General features: G+C 41.9%; 1 protein-coding gene across 8 annotated transcripts in view; it reads right to left on the bottom strand.

Moving 5' to 3' along the window:
• The window catches only part of SGCD (sarcoglycan delta), a 1,031,224-nt gene that overhangs the window by 156,494 nt on the left and 854,757 nt on the right, over nt 1–19,973 (bottom strand). For 7 of the 8 annotated variants that reach the window (XM_021076527.2, XM_085001529.1, XM_021076526.2 and 4 more), the window contains 2 exons: nt 11,787–11,874; nt 2,954–3,073 (listed from right to left, as the gene is read on the bottom strand). In XM_021076527.2, coding sequence (XP_020932186.1) covers nt 2,954–3,073; nt 11,787–11,874 — 208 coding nt within the window. Of the gene's footprint in view, nt 1–2,953; nt 3,074–7,373; nt 8,375–9,966; nt 11,875–19,973 lie in introns of those variants that run through there. The other variant, XR_014830696.1, reaches the window with a different exon arrangement.

Consider the following 19,973-nt stretch of genomic DNA (forward strand, 5'->3'; position numbering starts at 1 on the left):
GCAACCAAACACCACAATAATCTTCCAACCCTGAGCTTAGAAGGGTTGGGAGTGGGGAAATTGCTTAAATGATACCTTCAGAGGGTTTTGTACACTAAGATTAAACCATGGTTGTCTGGACATCTATAATACCTGTGTCTTTGCAAAGTCAGATTTTAACGTGGTGAGGTAACTCAAGAAGCACTGAAGACAAATGGGAAGTGCCAAACACCATGTGTACAAAATGATCTTGGCATGAGAGACCATCTCATGGGCAATTACTTTAGAGCTAGTATAGCAAAATGCTCTTGAACAAGAGGATAATTTCAAGTGTCTGTGGGTCCCCCCCAACACGACCACCACCAAACTTAGGACTAACAATGGGAAGTGCCATTTCTACGCATGATAGAGAAAAACATTCATTCTGAGAGTTGACCAAGGTCTAATAATGACATGTACGTGTTGCCACATGCATTGAGGGTGAAGCCCATGGGCAAGTTCCTGGCACTTGATCTTGGGAAGTTTCTTCACCCTTTTAAGCCTTAGTTTACTCCCTTAGAAATGGGACCAACTTGAGGAGGCAGTCATGTACAGTGCTTTAATGTGAAGCAGTCTGCTTTCAAATATCTGGCTGGGAGTCCTGGCTCTCACTCTTTACTATGGCTCACCTCCCCCTATAGCTCAGTTCTGTCATATATAACGGGGATGATAAAAACAGTGCCTCCCTCACAAGGCACTGGTGAGGTATAAATGGAATAATGTATGTAAAGCATGGGACCTGGTGGTGTGGCCAGTTGACATTACTGTTTTTTAAAAAAGACTACCTACAAAAGGGTTTTAAAAGATAGAGAGGGGGAAAGAATGAAGCTGTAGAGCTGAGACTCTAATCTTTAAACTTTAAGCCTCAAAAAGCCCCATCCACAACCTACAGCAGTCTTGTTCTTTTACATATTTATTGAGATGTGGTTTTAAATTTTATTTTTAAAATTTTCTGTTGCTAAAGTTAAAAGAAAAATGTTTGAAACTTCTGCTCTAGACAACTCTCACTGTATCGATAGGAAAGGGCAAGGCCCTGATAGACAAAGGAAACTGTTCCAGATCACACCCCAGCAAGAACCTGACCAGCTATTACACTGCACCTGGCCACTGCCTCTACACCCAGCATTTCCACTCACTGAGTTGGCTCCACAGGATGGCCACTCACATCTTCTGATTGTGTTGAGCCTAATGCTGGTCAGGATGATGCTGAAGTTTTGAAACTGACAGGAGGGGACCATAACAGGACCAGTAAGAGTGAGAGGGGAAACTGGGGACAAATACAAATGGGAGAGAAGAGGAATGGGGTCTGTGTGTGTGTGTGTCTGTTTTATTATACTAGGTACTCAAGATCCACTAAGTTTGAGAGGCTAGTAGAATGTCTAGATGAAAAGGAAATCCTAGAACTCAGGGATGATGCTAGACCTTGGGATGGAAACTTAGAAGTCATCCAGCAAGTAAGTTAGACATGAATGTGTATCATATCAGTGCTATGAGAGAGAGAGACCAGACAAGCAAATTGACTGAGGGTGGAGGTGATGACCAACGGGAAGACAGCACTCATGGAGAAAAAGAAAATGCAGGGTGCAACTAATAAGGCAGATGATAAATAATAACTTCCAGTAAAAATAACTTAATAATTGAAGATAATAACAGTTAACACTTTGTGAGCACTTCCTATTTTTTATCCACCTTGCTAACTACTTTACGTAGATTATTTCACTCAGTCCTTCCAATAATCTCAGAAGATAGATACTTCTGTTACCCCATTTTATAGATGAGCAAACACAGGCACAGAGAGGTTACATAATTTGCTTAAGATCACACAGCTAGTAAAAGGCTAAAATTACAGTGGGTTATTTCTAGAATTATTTTAATTGCTATGTTTCAGTAACTCTTAGGGAAGTAAAGAAGGGAAAAGTAGTATTAATGGTAGTATGAGTATCAGCAGAAGCACCAGCAGCTACCACTACCTGAGTTCTGTTTTGTGCTGGGCATTGTGAAAAGGGCAGGTAACATGATCTGATTGAAACCTAGGGAGAACTTGAGGAGAAAGGTGCCCTTTGCCTAATTGAGTAGAAACAGAACTTGGTTTAAGGAGACTTTGTCTCAAGTCACACAGCTAGCAGGTGACAAAGTCGGGACGAAGAGTCAGGTTAGCTCTAGAAACAAAACTCTTTTTTTTTTTTTTTGCTTTTTAGGGCCACACCCATGGCATATGGACATTTCCAAGCGAGAGAGTGAATGAAAGCTGTAGCTGCTGGCCTATGGCCTAGCCACAGCAACTTGGGATCCAAGCCACATCTGCGACCTACACTGCAGCTCATGGCGATGCTGGATCCTTACTTAAGCAATTGAGTGAGGCCCGGGTTTGAAACCCCATCCTCATGATACTAGCTGGGTGTGTAACCTGCTGAGCCACAATGGGAACTCCTAGAACCAGAACTCTTAAACCACCACGCTAGACCATGTCAGGGAACAGCCAAATTCAGTGATTCCAGCAGTAGGACCAAGAAAGAAATTCCTGCCAATGTTTCTGCAAATAAGTTCTTGGGCCCTTCCACCAGAAATTCTGATTCAGTAAGTCATGGTTGGGTCTATGAACCTAAATTTTTCAGAAGTTTCCTCGATGACTGTTAATGTACAACCAGGTTCCGGTAATCACTATAAAGTATACAGTCTCCACCACTCCTTGCAAGACTGAAGATTAGTATACTTCTTGGTACGAGCACATATCCCCACTCACAGGTTGGCACTGGCAGGTGTGCCCCAAAGACTCATGATCTGACATGTTTTCCAGGTGGGGGCTGGGAGGTCCATTGCCTTGTGTAAGAGAATGCAGGTCACTGCCCCAGTCACTCTCCCAGACGGCATATGTCTTGTCCTCTAACTTGTATACAGTAGCCTCAAACCAGTTCACCAATTAAAATTTCCTTACCTAAAACTCTCAATCTTTCAGCTCCCACTACGACTTCATTGTTATCTGCAGAGAAGAGCAATTTTCCAGAAACCGTCTTTACTTCAAACTTTTTGCCATAAGCTTCTATGGCATTTGGACCTAGGAGGGGGAAGGAAAGAATACATTAGTCCCATTGCATTCAATTTTTATAGAGCTTTTCACAGAACACACACACATCTGACAAGATTGTATTGAACTTTAATGTAAGTACATTGGTTTTCCGAAGCCAGCCATGACAATCAGCCTTGTGTCTCTAGCCATGTGTGGTCAATTACTTTTAATCATATGCCCTCTGGCCAAGATTTAAAAACAAAACAAAACAAAACAAAAACATTGGGTCCTTCCCCCAAAATAATGCTTGAATGAGACTTCACTAAGCTAGCCACCAAGTTACTGCCAAATACTTTTAGATTTTGGCACGCATTGTATCAAGGCATGGAAAATGCACCACCTCTTGAAGGGCTGGCATATTTGTGCCAGCCAGTTGTTGGCAAGGGCGTCTTTAAATTGAGCTGAACTCTGTCTCACTCTTTACCCTTGACCCACTGGCTGCATGTGACAAGTAGGTAAGTCATTTCTTAGCAGAAGAGGCTATAACATATTGTAATTAATTGCCTTGATAGTTGTTGAGTATTTCATGCTGGGGTTTCATTCAATAAAAAAACCCAAATTTTAGAGTGTTTATTGGTGGCAAAGATGCTATTCTTGAAGCTAGGGCTATAGGGGTAGCAAAAGGAAGACAGTCTCTGATCCCTTAGCACCTACCTTCTTTTTTTTTTTTTTTTAAATAGGACCTTTTCTATTTATTTATTTTTTACAGAATAAAATACCTATATTTAAACACAGTTACATTCACACAGATTATTATATCATGGATCTTAAGAAACAGATTAAGTGATTCCCTCTGGAGAAGTGGAATGGAAAATATGCTGAGACAAATAGGAAATTTATTCTATACTTCCCATTTTGTATGGCTTTCATCTTTACTATTTAGTATTATCTATTACATTTCAATTTTTCTTTAAAAATTATCATTATATTAAAAATTGTGTATACTATGCAACTAAAATTTATAAAGAAGAAAGCCTTATATACCATTAAATATTTTATATAGCATAATAAAAAGAATAACTTAACTGGTAAGAATAACAAAAATAATACACCCTCTGAAAATAAGTAAAATATAAAATGCATAAATTGGTTAAAAAATAGTGTAACTATATAAATATGTCCTCACAATTTATTCCATCTTATTGATTCTTTAATATAGGCATTATACCATTCTAGGTGATGTGATAAACAAGACATTATAGACCTTACATTATACCATGGAGATAAATGGTTATTAATAATACAATTGTAGAACTGTATTGTTTAATTGTAAAGTTGCATTATTTAATTATAATTATCATAAATTCTTTGATGGAGAGGAAATGAGAATCAGATCCAAGAAGACTTCAGCATTCCAAGAATGATGTCAAATGACCCCCTTCATGGTGGATTATGCACTTATTTACTATGAGATATATTTCTTCTCCAGAGATTCCTTATTTGTGTATCAATTATACATTTTTGGTTTGCAGTTATTCTGAAGTTTTGATATGAGTCTATATGTATATGAGATTGTTTTAAGTTGTTGGTCTCTTAATTGCAAGTTCATCTCCAGTGTCCTGCATTTGTATCCACCTCTTTTCATGATTTCTGATTTTGATGGTGTAATTGTGCATGGATGATTTCGTATCTTTACTGTATATGTACCTTTACTGGTGAGCTTTGTCATTTGTGGAATTTTCGTTTTCTGTTGCTGTCTTTTCTTTTCTGCCTAGAGAAGTTCCTTTAGTATTTGTTGTAAGGCTGGTTTAGTGTTGCTGAATTCTCTCAGCTTTTGCTTATCTGTGAAGCTTTTGATTTCTCCTTCAAGTCTGAATGAGAGCCTTGCTGGGTAGACTAATCTTGGTTGGAGGTTTTATCCTTTCATCACGTGAAGTATATCATGCCACTCCCTTCTGGCCTGCAGAGCTTCTGCTGAAAAATCTGCTGATAACCTTATTGGGGTTCCCTTGCATGTTACGTGTTTCTTTTCCCTAGCTGCTTTCAACATTTTGTCTTTGTCTTTAATTTTGGTTAGTTTGATTAATATGTGTCTCGGTGTATTCCTCCTGGGGTTTATTTTATATGGTACTCGTGCTTCCTGGATTTGAGTGAGTGCTTCCTTTCCCATGTTAGGGAAGTTTTTGGCTATTATTTCTTGGAATATTTTTTCTGACTCCTTCTCTCATCCCTATAATACAGATGTTGATACGTTTAATGTTGCCCCAGAGTTCTCTGAGACTCTCTTCATTTGTTTTCAATCTTTTTTCTCTTTTCTGTTCTGCATCCGTAATTTCCACTAATCTGTCCTCCACCTGGACTTTTCGTTCTTCTGCCTCCTGTATTCTGCTGTTGGATGCTTCTAGTGAGTTTTTTATTTCAGTGATTGTATTTTGCATCTCTTCTTGCTTAAGTTTTATATCTTGTATCTCTTTGGTCAGTGCTTCCTGTAAGTTATCCATCTTTGCCTCCAGTTTATTTCCAATGTCTTGCATTCTTCACCATCAACAATCTAAAGTCTTTTTCCTGGAGACTGAGAATCTCCTTATTGCTTAGCTGATTTTCTGGGGTTTTTCCTTTCTCCCTCATCTGAGTCATAGTTCTCTGTCATTTTATTTTTGTAGGTTTTTGGTGTGGTGACCTTTTTCCAGATAATAGAGTAGTAGCCTCTTTTACTTCTGGTGGCTGCCCCCATTAGCATTTACCTTATTATAGAGATAGACAGATATACATTTAAACATGTGCTACTAGATCAATCAGCAAACTGCAGCATTTTAGGTACCATGTAAAAAAGGCTAGTGTGTCAGAATTCTGAAAACAAAACAAAGCAAAAAGAAAACAAAAAAAAAAAACCCAACAACCAGAACACAAAAAGCTGAAGCTACCTGAAGTTCAGATGGCTCCTAAAAGCTGGTATACAGAAATGTGTCAGAATAACCTGGAGGCACAATCATCCTGAGTGACCCTAGCTTATATAAAAAATAATTTATGTTTTTGGGAGTTCCCATCGTGGCTCAGGGGTTAATGAACCTGACTAGTATCCATGAGGACGTGGTTCAATCCTTGGCCTTTCTGGGTAGGTTAAGGATGTGGTATTACCATGAGCTGTGGTGTAGGTCACAGATGTGGCTCTGATCCCATGTTGCTGTGGCTCTGGTGTAGGACCACAGATACAGCTCTGAATGGACCCTTAGCCTGGGAACCTCCATATATCATGGGTATGGCCTTAAAAAAAGGGAATTTATGTTTTTGGTCTGGAAATCATATAGAAAAAAAATTGTGAGGTATAACTCATAAAGCCTATATTTTTCTAACACTGTCCAGGAGATTCTGATAGAGTTGTCCCTTAGTATCCACTGCAGAGTGGGGGGAATTTGGTCCAGGACATTCTCCAAAGACCAACATCTAAAGATGATCAAGGCTGTTACAGAAAATGGTGTAATATTTGCCCATAACGAACACATATACTTCCCATCACTATCATCTCTACATTACTTATTAATACTTACTACAATGCATGTGTTGTATAAATAGCTGCAAATACACTGTCAATGCTATGTCAACAGTTGCCAGTGTAGGGCAAGTTCAGGTTTTATTTTTGGATATTAATGGAAACGTTTCTCCAAATATTTGTACTGATATTTGGTTTAATACATGAACATGGAACCCACAGATAACAAGAGCCCACTATATAGTGTTTTTGTTTCCTTCTAGCTATTTTTCAAGGCAGTGTCACTTGCTAAAAAAACGTAGCTGTGAAAAGGCCTTCATTGCCTTCCAGGCAAAGATCACTAGGAATACACATAGTTGAACAAGTTGGATGTTTTTGCTCACTGCCCTGAGGGAGATCATACACCATGGGAAGCCACAGGGCTTCCCAATAAGAAAGGATTCACTATAGTATCTGATTTTATGGTAGCTTTTTTCAGAAAGGTTTATGGAAGCAAGGTTTTGTTCTGGATTAAATGCTGTCAAGAATTGGAAGTAATTTTACAATGGGCATCCTAGTAAATTTTATCTAGAATAGGGAAGGCCAGAGCAATGCTTAAACCACCCTGGATAAAAAAAGAACAGTTGCTCACATTGCAGAAGGATAGAGACCATTCTTGTGGTTTGGACACAAGTTTCCCTTTGTTTTGCTTTGTTTTGTTTGGTTTGGTTTGGTTTTGGTTTTGGTTTTTAGGGCCATACCTGTGGCTTATGGAGAACATCTCTGTTCTTTCAGGGTCTCTCTTATCCTTGTCCGTAGCTTCCTAATTGCCCTTCTCCTCCAAATGTGCCTCTCCTAACTGCCCCAGCCTCCTTTTCCTTTTTGGAGGAATAAACATCCTTTTTCTGCTCTGGAACAATTCTGAGGGCTCAGTTCCAGACCAGATATGCCATCAGCTTACTTGGTGACCTTGAGGGAGCCCTTGGGCTCGCTGCCACTTTTCCTCTTATAGAGCGTGAAGGCCATCAGAGAAGACATTCAGGTCCCATGCTATTTTAAAATGTGTGCTATGTTTGCTCTTTCCATCCCCTGCTCATTAAAGAGCCTTCTCAGTGTCCTTTTCCTTGTCAGAGGGCTAGTGTGGGTGTGCTGGCAAGAGATCAGTTTTGTTCAATTGACATGATGAGGCGAATGAACAAGTGCTCTTGGAGATGGTCACCATTCATTCTCTCCAATGTGTTGTGACCACTGCATGAGAAAAATGGTGCTAGTCATGAGCACACTGGGGATGATAATCACAAGAGGAGTCTCCTATATTTCACAGCTCTTTTCTGCCTACAAAGTTCCTTTTATAAACACAATAGATTTTGTTTCTTTTAAGCTTTCTATAGGTAGATAGAATCAATGGCGGGAGTATAATTTTGCAGATGCTAAAAATGAGGTTCTGAAAGATCAAATGATGTGCCCAAAGTCCCCTTACTAGAACATGAGAGCGTTGGGACAAAACTTTTTGTCTTCTGATTCTTAGTGTGATGGTCTTGCCAAAGATGAAAGTGGTCCCAGGCATCCAGGGGCTGGCTTGGCTCTCTCCACCAAGCCTTGGGGTTCTCTACAAACATAAATAATTTCAGGGAACACCAACACCAGAGCCACTTGGTGGCCATGAAAGATGGATACAAAACAAAAGGGTAAATTTGATCATATCTGAATATAGATCAAAAATGGAAACTTGGAAGTTCCCATCGTGGTGCAGCAGAAACGAATCCTACTAGGAACCATGAGGTTGCAGGTTCAATCCCTGGCTTCACTCAGTGGGTTAAGGATCTAGCGTTGCTGTGAGCTGTGGAGTAGGTCATAGATGCAGCTTGGATCTGGCATTGCTGTGGCTATGGTGTAGGCCAGCAGCAACAGCTCCGATTAGACCCCTAGCCTGGGACCACCATATGCTGTGGGTGTGGACCTAAAAATCCAAAAAAATACAAAAAAAAAAAGAGAGAGAGAGAGAAAACTTGGTGTTCCCCTTATGGCTCAGTGGTAATGAACCTGACTAGCATCCATGGGGATGCGGTTTCAATCACTGGCCTCGCTCAATGGGTTAAGCATCCGGTGTTGCCATGAGCTGTGGTGTAGGTGGCATACATGGCTTGGATCTTGCATTGCTGTGGTTGTGGTGTAGGCTGGCAGCTGTAGGGATCTGATTTGATCCCTAGCCTGGGAACTTCCATATGCCGCAGGAGCAGCCGTAAAAAGGCGGAAAAAAAAAAAAAAAAAGGCATCATGAGAGAACCAAAGTTCCAATTAAGTTATCTTGCTTTTCAGTGCTTCTTGGAAAACAAAACAATCTACCAAGGGCCAGAACCATTTGGGTATCTAAAGCTCAGTAATGGGAATTTTTTTTAGCCCATAGAGCAAGCACCGACTCCATGGTGCAGATGGCTTGTCCTCTTGTTGATTTCACCCGGGGCTGCCCAACCTCCTTGGACATAGTGAAACCTTAAAAAAATAAATGATTCTATGATTAAATGGAGCTGGAGACTGCTCAGGAAGTGCCTTGGTAAACTCATTGTTCCTCTCTGGGATGGAAAAGATCGTTATGTGTAACCTGAAATTGATCTTTAGTTAATCCCCTTCTTTGTGCAGTAGTCTCTGTGTAGGGCACCTCCTTAGTTAATCTCCTTCACAGCAAGAACTAGAATCCATCAGGACGTACCTGCCATCTCTCAGTCTTGCTGCTGCCATGAACCTGGGAGCTGGAAAGACCTGGGGGCCCCACAGCCTCATTTCTTGCCCAACTCCCTTAATTCCACTTTGACCTTTCCCCATTCTGGCAAGATGCTGTATAGGACCTCTACTTTCCCCTTTGGGGGTCAGAGGGGTCCCTGTTTGGACTCACTAATGACACTACATTAAGACAAGAACAGAATGGGTCAAGTACGTGATTGTGGCCTCACATGGCCATTCAAATATCATTTAAAATATTGGTTCCTACGAAAAGATTACCTAAATTGTTAACACTGGAGTTTCTTCTGGGCTTTTGAGACATTCTTTAGGTAATAAGCAGGAGAATTCTTCCAAGGCCGTACCTGCAGCATATGGAAGGTCCCAGGCTAGGGGTCAAAATGGAGCTGCAGCTGCCAGCCTATACCACAGCCACAGCAACATCAGATCCTTAACCCACTGAGCGAGGCCAGGGATCAAACCCATATCCTCATGGATACTAGTTGGCTTCTTAACCTGCTGAGACACAACAGGAAATCCCAAGCACGAGAATTCTTGAATTCTCAGGACTGTCTTCGTATAACTGGCCACTTGGGCAGTAGGGGGCATTTCCTGCCAGGTAAGTACACCACCCAGTACAACAGGCCTTAGGAGATATTTCCTCCCGGAATTGCTTTGTCTTTTCTACTACCTGCATCAACACACAAGAAGAACCCTGAAGGAAAACTTTAAGGCTGATTGTGTGTGGGTTTACATTCTGTGGATTCTATTTTAACATATGTCTTATCCTCTCTAGAAGGAGGAAAGGCTGGAAAGGCTGCTGCCTGCTGGTGTAAGGATAGCTTTCTGCCCATCTCATTTAATATTAACTACCTTGCTCCTGGCTTTAAGAGGTAAGGACGGGGGTCTCAGCTCCAGGGACCCACCCTGGGCAGGGGAGAAGGAGAGAAAATGGGGGACGAGGGAGAAAAGAGAGAGGAGAGAACAATGGAAGAGGAGACAGAGAGAAAGAAGAGAGGGGGAGGGAGGAGAAGGAGAAAGAAAGAAGGGACAGAGAGAAAAAGAGGGAAGAGGAGAGAGAGAGAAAATGGCATGGCAGAGAGACAGGAAGAGAGGGGGAGAAAAGAGGGGAGTTAGGAGAAAGAAGCAAAAGGAGGAGAGGGGGATTGAAGGGGTAGGGGAGGAGGCAGAAGGAGAGGCTGACTATTGCTGAATAATAGTCATTTGGGCAGTTTCAGCTTTATCAGAAGAAAATCTCTCAAGTCAACCAAATCTCCCACTGCAAATAAATGGCAAATGATCAACAGGCCAAATAAGTTCCTTTTGAACGCAGGAATCTGGGAGCTGGAGGTTGGATTTATTTCCCTCCTGGAGGCAATTTTCACACACGCTGCTTAAATCATTGCTTACTGAAGCTGTTTATTTAATTATTTAGCATGGTGACTGTGGGCCAGATGTTAGAGAAGCGAGGCCTCCAAGCTGGGCATGCGCTGGAATGGCATCTTTATGGATTATCTGCCGGGCGGCAGCTCCCCCAGTGCAATGGTCCAAGTCCTCCACGGGCTGTGGTTCTCCAGACATCCACATCCTGCCGCGGGAGAGTGAGGCTCTTTTCCCAGCAAGACTCTGGGCACAAAGGCACCTGCCTCCCTGGGGCATGTTGATGAGTGGGGCTCCAGATGTTCTAGTCCCAGTAATGTTTCGGGACATTTGGGCACCTGGCTTCTCCAAATGTCCATCTGTCTACTTCTCTCTTAGCCCCGAAGCCAAACAAATGGCATTTTCCGTCTGGAAGAGTAACAGTGTCATTCAGACATCCCCTCCCCTTTCCCTTCCTCTGTGGGGGTGCATAACAGCTCAGGTTACTGCTGATCATAACCTACAGAGGCGGCACTGGTCATACCACCCAACGCATTACCATGACAATGAATCCCATATTTATCATTATAGCCATTATTCTGAATAACTCATCCTTGTTTAAATTTTAGAATGATGCAGTTTAAACCCCAGTGGGTGCTTTCCATGGCTATGAGGAAAAGATCTGCTCTATTAAAAGGGACCACACAAACATATTCAGTGGGGTACATCTGCATGTTGAAATTGAGCTTGGTTCAGAATCAGCATGTACGGCAAGTGTGGCGTGGAATCAAACCACCATTACAAATCCCTTTTACAACCCATAAAGTATGAAGTGCAGGGTTTTGTGTATGCTGTGCTCTCTCCCAATTAATCCAACACAGCCAGCTTTGCCTCCAGCATTGGAGCAGAGAGCTTTCCTGTGACTGAGTACCAGCTGAAGCAGCTGGCTGCTGTTTAGGGACCATGCTACATGAAAAAGAGCTTCTTCCTCCCCAAAGGAGTTTCATCAGATTTGCATAAATTAAATGTATGTATAAGATGAGACTCTACCCTTGAGTAGAATCATGGAATGCATGCTGCATTCTCTTCTCTGACACTGTAACATTTGTGAGCCGACATTCCTCTCTTTAGATCATGTGTGTTGAATTCAACCTTCCACCGTATGCCTTCTGAGCAGGTAGCATGGAGTTGGCGCTAAGTTCTTTCTTTCCTTACCTGTTATCAGCTGAGTTAGCACTTTAGTCTGTTCATTGAGGATGTTCACAGTAACATTTCTGGCAGATTTGAAGTACAGGGCATTACCCTGGAATAAAAAAAATAAGAGGAACAAATGAAAATGGCAGCAGATTTTTTTTCCATTATAGGTTATTACAAGATATTGAATATAGTTTCCTGTGTCATACAGTAGGTCCTTGTTTATTTTATACAGCGTAGCAGCACATTTCTAAACAAAACCTGTAATCCCAGCTCTCCAAGGGGCTGAACCAATCTTAACCAAGTTCTAATTGATGTATCTTTTTTTTTTTTTTTGTCCTTTTTTTTTTTTTTTTTTTTTTTTTAGCTATTTCTTGGGCTGCTCCTGCAGCATATGGAGGTTCCCAGGCTAGGGGTCCAATCGGAGCTGTAGCCACCGGCCTACGCCAGAGCCACAGCAACGCTGGATCCAAACCGCGTCTGCAACCTACACCACAGCTCACGGCAACGCCGGATCGTTAACCCACTGAGCAAGGGCAGGGACCGAACCCGCAACCTCATGGTTCCTAGTCGGATTCGTTAACCACTGCGCCACGACGGGAACTCCTAATTGATGTATCTTTACTTGAAAATGATAAATGTTTAATGATCCCCACATATGTGGTAATTAATTGACATTCAACCAAAATGGATTTTCTGCAGACAGAGAAACAGACACATTCGAAAGAGATTTACATACACACACACAAACACACATCTGCCGAATCAAAGACAACAGGGACCCAGTGCTCTTTCTTTTATATTTAATTTTTTAATTTAATTTTATTGGCATATAGTTGATTTACAATATTGTATTAGTTTCAGGTGTAGAGCAAAATGAAAAATAGATATAAATGTATCTATTCTTTTCTCCCATATAGATTATTAGGTAGATTTTCCTTTGCTACAGTAGGTCTCGTTAGATCTAACTGCAGATTTTAATTATCTTTGGTGTATGGAAGGATCAGGAGTGAATGATAATCTCCTAATCTCACCCTTTCTAGAAAGTTCACAGTTTCTCCAAAGGAAACTCCAGTTCTCAGTGGAGAGCAAAATGCTTGGGTAGAACACCCTGTGTTAGCCCTCTGGCATGTCCACCGGCTGTGAGAATGCAGGTGTGCCTTGGGAAGATGGAAATCTATTTTGTAGAGAGGTTTGCATTCTTGGATACAAACCCAGGAGATCTGGCATCTCCAAAGAGGCCCCTGAGTCCCCCTTCTTCTTTTTTCTCCAGATTTCTTCTTCTCCAGCAATCCTGTGCCTTCGACCAATCTCCCTTTTATCAAAAAATGCACCTAATCCTTCTGCCACAGGATGGCAGGCATTTCAGAGAATGACTCAGAAGAGAGGCTGGCACACTTTTTCTATAAACGGGCAGATAATAAATATTTTAGGTTTTGTGGGATGTATTGTCTCTGGTAACTCTTCGAATCTGTTTTAGTACAAACCAGCCAAAGATGGTACAGAGACAAATGGGTATGTCTGTATTTCAATAAAAATTTCTTCATGGACAGTGACATTTGAATTTCATATAATATAATTTTAAACTTAATATATTCCTCTGTTGTAAAATATTATTCTTCTGTTTTTCCGTAATCATTTAAAAAATGCAAAAATGATTACTTTTTTTTCCTTTTATGGTCATACCCATGACATATGGAAGTTCCTGGGCTAGGGGTCGAATGAGAGCTTCAGCTGTTGGCCTACGCCACAGCCACAGCAATGCCAGATGCAAGGCACATCTGTCTGACCTACACCACAGCTTGCAGCAATGCCAGATCCTGAACCCACTGAGGGAGGCCAGGGATCTAAAACACACCCTCACAGACACTAGTTTGGGTCTTAATCCTCTGAGCCACAACAGGGACTCCTGTAAAAATGATTCTTAGTTCACTGGTCAGATGATAACAGGGAGAGGGCCAGATGTAGCCCACAGGCCAGAGTTGGCCAACCTCTTGGCTTAGATGTTTTTCCTTTCTTGGAGTAAATTAAAGCACCAATCTTTGTCAGAATATGTCAGTAATCAGGTAGTTGTTATTAGAAAAAAGAATATGGGTAGTTATTTTCATCTTTCAAAACCTTTGCTATCACAAGGCAGATAACTGCTTGAAAATTCAGTATAACTGCTCTGGACTGAGTCACAGAAAAACCACTGTCCTGTAAGTCGTGAGGAAAGTAAAGATTGCTAAGACGCTCTTTACCTTCAAAGTCTTAAGTTCCAGTGGGGACAATGACATGGCACAGGCTCCTACAATACTAGCCAGAGGACAGTGAGGGTGACTAGGAAGCAGCCAACAACGTGCATGGGAATTTTCCTGAAGGTGAGGTTATTCATGGCTTTGGGCTGCAGAGTGAGAAGCAAAGGGGATGGTCATGCTTGAGTCGAGTCTGGAAAAGAATGTAGATATGATTTTCCCAAGATGACATAAAAAAAAGGAGGTCATGGAGATTGGAAGGCTGTGGGCTGATTGTCTCATGTCTGTCTCTTTCCTTCTATAACTAGTGATTCATGGGCTCAGCCCAGTGCCTGTAGATGGCAGAGTGGCAGCGGTGTGCTGATAGGGGCAGCCAGTGCCAAGGCCAGAGGTGGTTTTCACAAGTGGAGGAGGGGAGAGCCCGGCCACCAAGGCATCTTCCACACACTGGTGGACTGCAGCCATGGCCCTCTCACCCAAAGGATACCCAATCCCCACGACCCACTCAAACCCTGAGAAACCAGTTAATCTTGGGCCGGACCTCTTGTCCTAGTGTTGACGAGAGAGAGAACTGCCCTATTGGGGCAACCACTGATTCACTCTGACCCCCTCAAGGACTTGAAATGAAAATTTGGGAAGTTCCCATTGTGGCTCAGTGGGTTAAAGACCTGACATAGTGTCTGCAAGGATGGAGGTTCTATCCCTGGCCTCACTCAGTGGGTTAAGGATCCAGCATTGCTGCAAGCAGGCTGTGGTGTAAGTTGCAAATGAGGCTCAGATCCAGTGTTGCCTTGGCTGTGGTGAAAACCTGCAGCTGCAGTTCCAATTCAACCCTTAGCCCTGAAACTTCCATATGCCACAGGTGCAGCCATAAAAAGAGAGGAAAAAAAAAAAAAGAAAGAAAAATTTGCTTGTTGAAAAAAGGGTGTTTGTTGTTGTTGTTTTTAATTGGGTCAGGGAAGAAGAAATACATCAAAAAAACCATTAACAGTTTTTTTTTCCTTCTGTCCATTATGACACAAATACAAACCTAAAATAGTTTCTTTGACATTGCTTCCAGTTGTGCTAAACTGTTCTACTTAAAAGTTAAAAACAACTCAAATACTGTGAGAATTCAGAACTAGGAGCCTACACAGGAGACATATGTTTCTAGAAGTTAGTATACTAGTTCTCCCTATATTCGGCAACCTGGCACTTCAGGGAGAGGGGTTAACAAGACTCAGAGAACAGGACAAAATCCACGGCCCCTGACCAGGTGTGACACTGACAAATCACTTAACTGTTCTGTGGGTCATTCCTTTTTTTTTTTTTTTTTTAATTTTTATTCTTCTTGTGGCTGCATCTACAACATATTGAAATTCCTGGGCCAAGGATTGAAACTTCGACTTCTCAGTGACCTGAGCTGCTGCAATAGGATTCTTAACCCACTGCACCACAGCGAGAACTTCAAGTGGTTCATCCTTTACAACATGAAAGTCAGCAGCAACTCAGAGCTAAGCTTGCCTAGCCCTCTGCAGGAGCTATGCTCACAGTAGAAGCCTTGAAACAAAATCTGTTCTCTACCATCTTCTAGTTAGGGGACTGAGCAAGTTCCTTAAGTGTCCTAAGCCTCACTTCTTGATATGGGTGATGTTGCCTATACCACTATTAAATTCTAATGATCACTAACTATAGAAATGATCCTTGCAAGTACAGTCTTTCATTAAAGTGGTAAAATTTGGTGTGTAATTAACCTTCTGGCTCAATGTCAGGCACACAGTAAGTCCTCTGTTCCCTGGTAGGGTTGGGGAGGGGCAGGACAGGGCAGGTCAGTGACAGAAGCAGGAGGCAGTAGGTCAGAAAGGAGGTGGGGAGGTGAGGAGGAAGGGAGGGAAGGGGGAAAAGATGACCTTTCTTCACGTGTCCTAATCCTCACAACCCATCTGTTAACTAGGTCATGGGTATCTTCTCCGTCCAATATTCTGTTTTCAGATTGTGAAGGATCTCCCTATATGTGGCAGGTTCACTATTATCTTGCAAATCCCAGTGTCTTCAAATGCTATCAGCCTGCTCTTAATAGTCACATAATTCTCCGAGTAAAAAGAATCTTCTAACAGCTTTGATCAGGTTTATAGTAGGAGATAAAATAAATCCAGTCATTCCTTTTTCTTGCCATGTCCAAATATCATAATTTCGCATTAATTGATCTATTATGCTAAGACACTGGGAAACAGAGTCTGGGCTACCTTGCCATAATCCTCCCATATAGCTGCTAACAGAAAGATCACCAGTGAAACAGCACGAAGTAGTAAAGAAACTCTGAAGTGCCTCCCATGGCAGCTGGGTCAGGGCCACTTTACTTGGCTCCGTGGCTCAGCTTACTGAGGTTAAACCAGGAAAGAAGAGCCAAGTAAACCATCCCTGCCCAACTCTGCGGTATGAGAACAAGTAGGGGAAACAAGCTAAATTCTGACCTCTCAGCAGCTTCTTTTTCCTGTCTTCCTCCCACTCGTCCCTTCAGCCTCTAGGCCTGGAGAGTGTAATTTCTGCTGCAAGACAGTCTGCTCTGGGGTAGTGATTTTCCGTACCTGACCTCCAGGCAGCCATCCAAGGATGAAAGGTTTAAGGGGAACCTCAAGGAGGCTCAGCCCTGCCTGGCAGAAAGGAATTTGGCAGACCCTGGACTGCTGATGTTGATCAGAGCTCTGGGCCAAACAGGGGCAAGTCAGTTCTGCGGCCAGTCAGCCCGTGCATGGGCTTAGGCTGCTGCATGGGACATGAAGGAGGGGTGTGCATCATTTCTCCCACACCTGGAGAGCAGGACTGTCCCCATCAGTGCTCTTCCCAAATAGCTAAAGCATGCAGCATTTGGACGGAGAAAACCCCCCATTACATCTGTTTCTCTAGAGGAGAACACGCAGAACAGAATCCAACTTTCCTTGATGACTCAAGACCACTGCAATGAACACTACTGGTCCCACAACACTTTCCAGCAGCTACTGTGTGCATGTGGCTATTTGAATGACTTTGTCATTCTGATATTTACAATATGCATGTCATTTTTTAACTTTTTAATTTTAATATTTATTTATCTTCTGCTTTTTAGGGCCGTACCTGCAGCATTTGGAGGTTCCCAGGCTAGGGGTCAAATCAGAGCTGCAGCTGCCAGCCTACGCCATGGACACAGCAACTTGGGACCCGAGATGCATTTGCGACCTATGTCGCAGCTTAGGGTAACACCGGATCCTCAACCCACTGAGTGAGGTCAGGGAACCAACTTGCATCCTTATGTATACGAGTCGGGTTCGTAACTGCTGAGCCACAATGGGAACTCCTTGATTTCTAAAAAATGTATTATTTATCCTTATATGAAGACAGTACATATAAAAGTCCAATATCACAAATCTTATACTGAAAAGCATTGGTTCAGACCGCTCAAGAGCTTTCAACCTGCCGGGATTCTCCTTCAGTTACTTCCCTCCCTGTGGCCCCCCCTAACGTTCTATGCTATCACTTTTTTTTTTTTTTTTTTTTTTTTGTCTTTTTGCCTTTTTTTCTAGGGCTGCTCCTGCAGCATATGGAGGTTCCCAGGCTAGGGGTCGAATCAGAGCTGTAGCCGCCGACCTACGCCATAGCCACAGCAATGCCAGATCCAAGCTGCGTCTTCAGCCTACACCACAGCTCATGGCAACACCTGATCCTTAACCCACTGAGCAAGGGCAGGGACCAAACCCGCAACTTCATGGTTCCTAGTCGGATTCGTTAACCACACTGCGGAACAACGGGAACTCCTCTACGCTATCTCTTGTCTGATAACTTCAGACCTTATCCACTGAATTCCTGCAATGGTATGTACTCTTCTATACAAATTTGATCAAATCAGTATTCACGATCTACATTTTTATGGTTATGTGTATATTGTCCACAGCTGAGCAAAGTAGTATTAATGACATTATATCTTCTTTCTTATACATTTTTTTCTCTTCCTAGAGTAAATAAAGGCTTCACTGAAAAAAATGCTTTATTTTCTAGTTTTGATTTTTTTTTTCCTAATGTTGAAATCTTTCTTTTTTTTTTTTTTTTTTGGCTTTATTTTTTAGGGCTGCACCTATGGAGGTTCCCAGATCAGGGGCTAATCGAAGCTACAGCTTGTGGCCTACACTATGGCCACAGCAATGCCAGATATGAGCCCTGTCTGTGATCTACACCACAGCTCATGGCAATGCTGAATCCTTAACCCACTGAGTGAGGCCAGGGATCGAACCTGCAACTTCATGGTTCCTGGTCAGATTTGTTTCTGCTGCACTACGATGGGAACTCCAAAACTTCAGCTTTAAGGTCCAATCTCTTTCTCTCTTTTTTTTTTTTTTTTGGTCCACACCCATGGCTAGGGGTCGAATTGGAGCTGTAGCCAGCCTACACCCCAACTGTAATCTACACCACACCCATGGCAATGCCAGATCCTTAACCCACTGAATGAAGCCAGGGACTGAACCTTCATCCTCATGGATACTAGTCAGGTTCACTGACTGCTAAGCCATGACGGGAACTCCCTGTTGAATTTTTTAAAATTACTCAATGAATTTTATTACATTTATAGTTGTACAGCTATCATCACAGCCTGATTTTATAGCATTTCCATCCCAAACCCCCAGCCCATCCCCCGCCCCCAACCTGTCTCCTTTGGAAACCATGTTTCCAAAGTGAGTCAGCATCTGTTCTGCAAAGAAGTTCATTGCCTCCTTTTTTAGGTTCCACATGTAAGTGATAGCATTTGATGCTGGAGTCTCATCGTATGGCTGACTTCACTTAGCATGATAATTTCTAGGTCCATCCATGTTGCTAAAAAAGCTGGTATTTCATTCCTTTTAATGGCTGAGGAATATTCCATTGTGTATATGTACCACCTCTTCTTGATCCACTCCTCTGTTGATGGACATTTAGGTTGTTTCCATGTCTTGGCCATTGCATATAATGAACACTGGTGTACATGTATCTTTTCAAGTCATGGTTTTCTCTGGATAAATGCCCAGGAGTGGGATTGCTGGATCAAATGGTAGTTATATTTTCAGTTTTCTGAGGAATCTCCATACTGTTTTCCACAGTGGCTGTACGAATTTACATTCCCACCAACAGTGTAAGAGGGTTCCCTTTTCTCCACATCCTCTCCAGCATTTACTGTTAGTAGACTTTTTGTTGATGGCCATTCTGGCCAGTGTAAGGTGGTATCTAATATTAGTTTTGATTTGGATTTCTCTAATAATGAGTGATGTTGAACATCTTTTCATGTGTTTTGGGGCCATCTGTGTGTCTTCTTTGGAGAATTTTCTGTTTATATATTCTCCCCTTTTTTTGATAGGGTTGTTTTTTTGATATTGAGCAGTAGGAGTGTTTATAAATTTTGGAGATTAATCCCTTGTCAGTCGATTGATTTGCAAATATTTTCTCCCATTCTGTGGGTTGTTTTTTTGTTTCGTTTAGGGTTTCCTTTGCTGTGAAGAAACTTTTAAGTTTAATTAAGCCCCATTTGTTTATTTTTGTTTTTATAGTCATTACTCTAGGAGGTGGATCTGAGAAGATGTTGCTGTGATTTATGTCAGAGAGTGTTTGGCCTAAGTTTTCCGCTAAGAATTTTATAGTATCTGTTCTTATATTTAGGTCTTTAATCCATTTTGAGTTTATTTTTGTGTATGGTGTTAGGAAGTGTTCTAATTTCACTCTTTTACATGTGGCTGTCTAGTTTTCCCAGCACAATTTATTGAACAAGCTGTCTTTTCTCCATTGTATATTCTTGCTTCCTTTGTCATAGATTAATTGACTGTAGGTGTGGGTTTAATTCTGGGCTTTCTATTCTGTTCCACTGATCTATGGTTCTGTCTTTGTTCCAGTACCATATGGTTTTTATGACTGTAGCTTTGTAATGTAGTCTGAAGTCAGGAAGCCTAATTCTTCCAGCTCCATTTTTCTTTCTCAGGATGTCTTTGGCTCTTCTGGG

This window comes from Sus scrofa, chromosome 16 (assembly GCF_054392235.1).
Source record: "Sus scrofa isolate SSC_HxYL_T2T_F1_AM1 chromosome 16, Sscrofa_HxYL_maternal_Yorkshire_Landrace_v2.0, whole genome shotgun sequence".
Lineage (NCBI taxonomy): Eukaryota > Metazoa > Chordata > Mammalia > Artiodactyla > Suidae > Sus > Sus scrofa.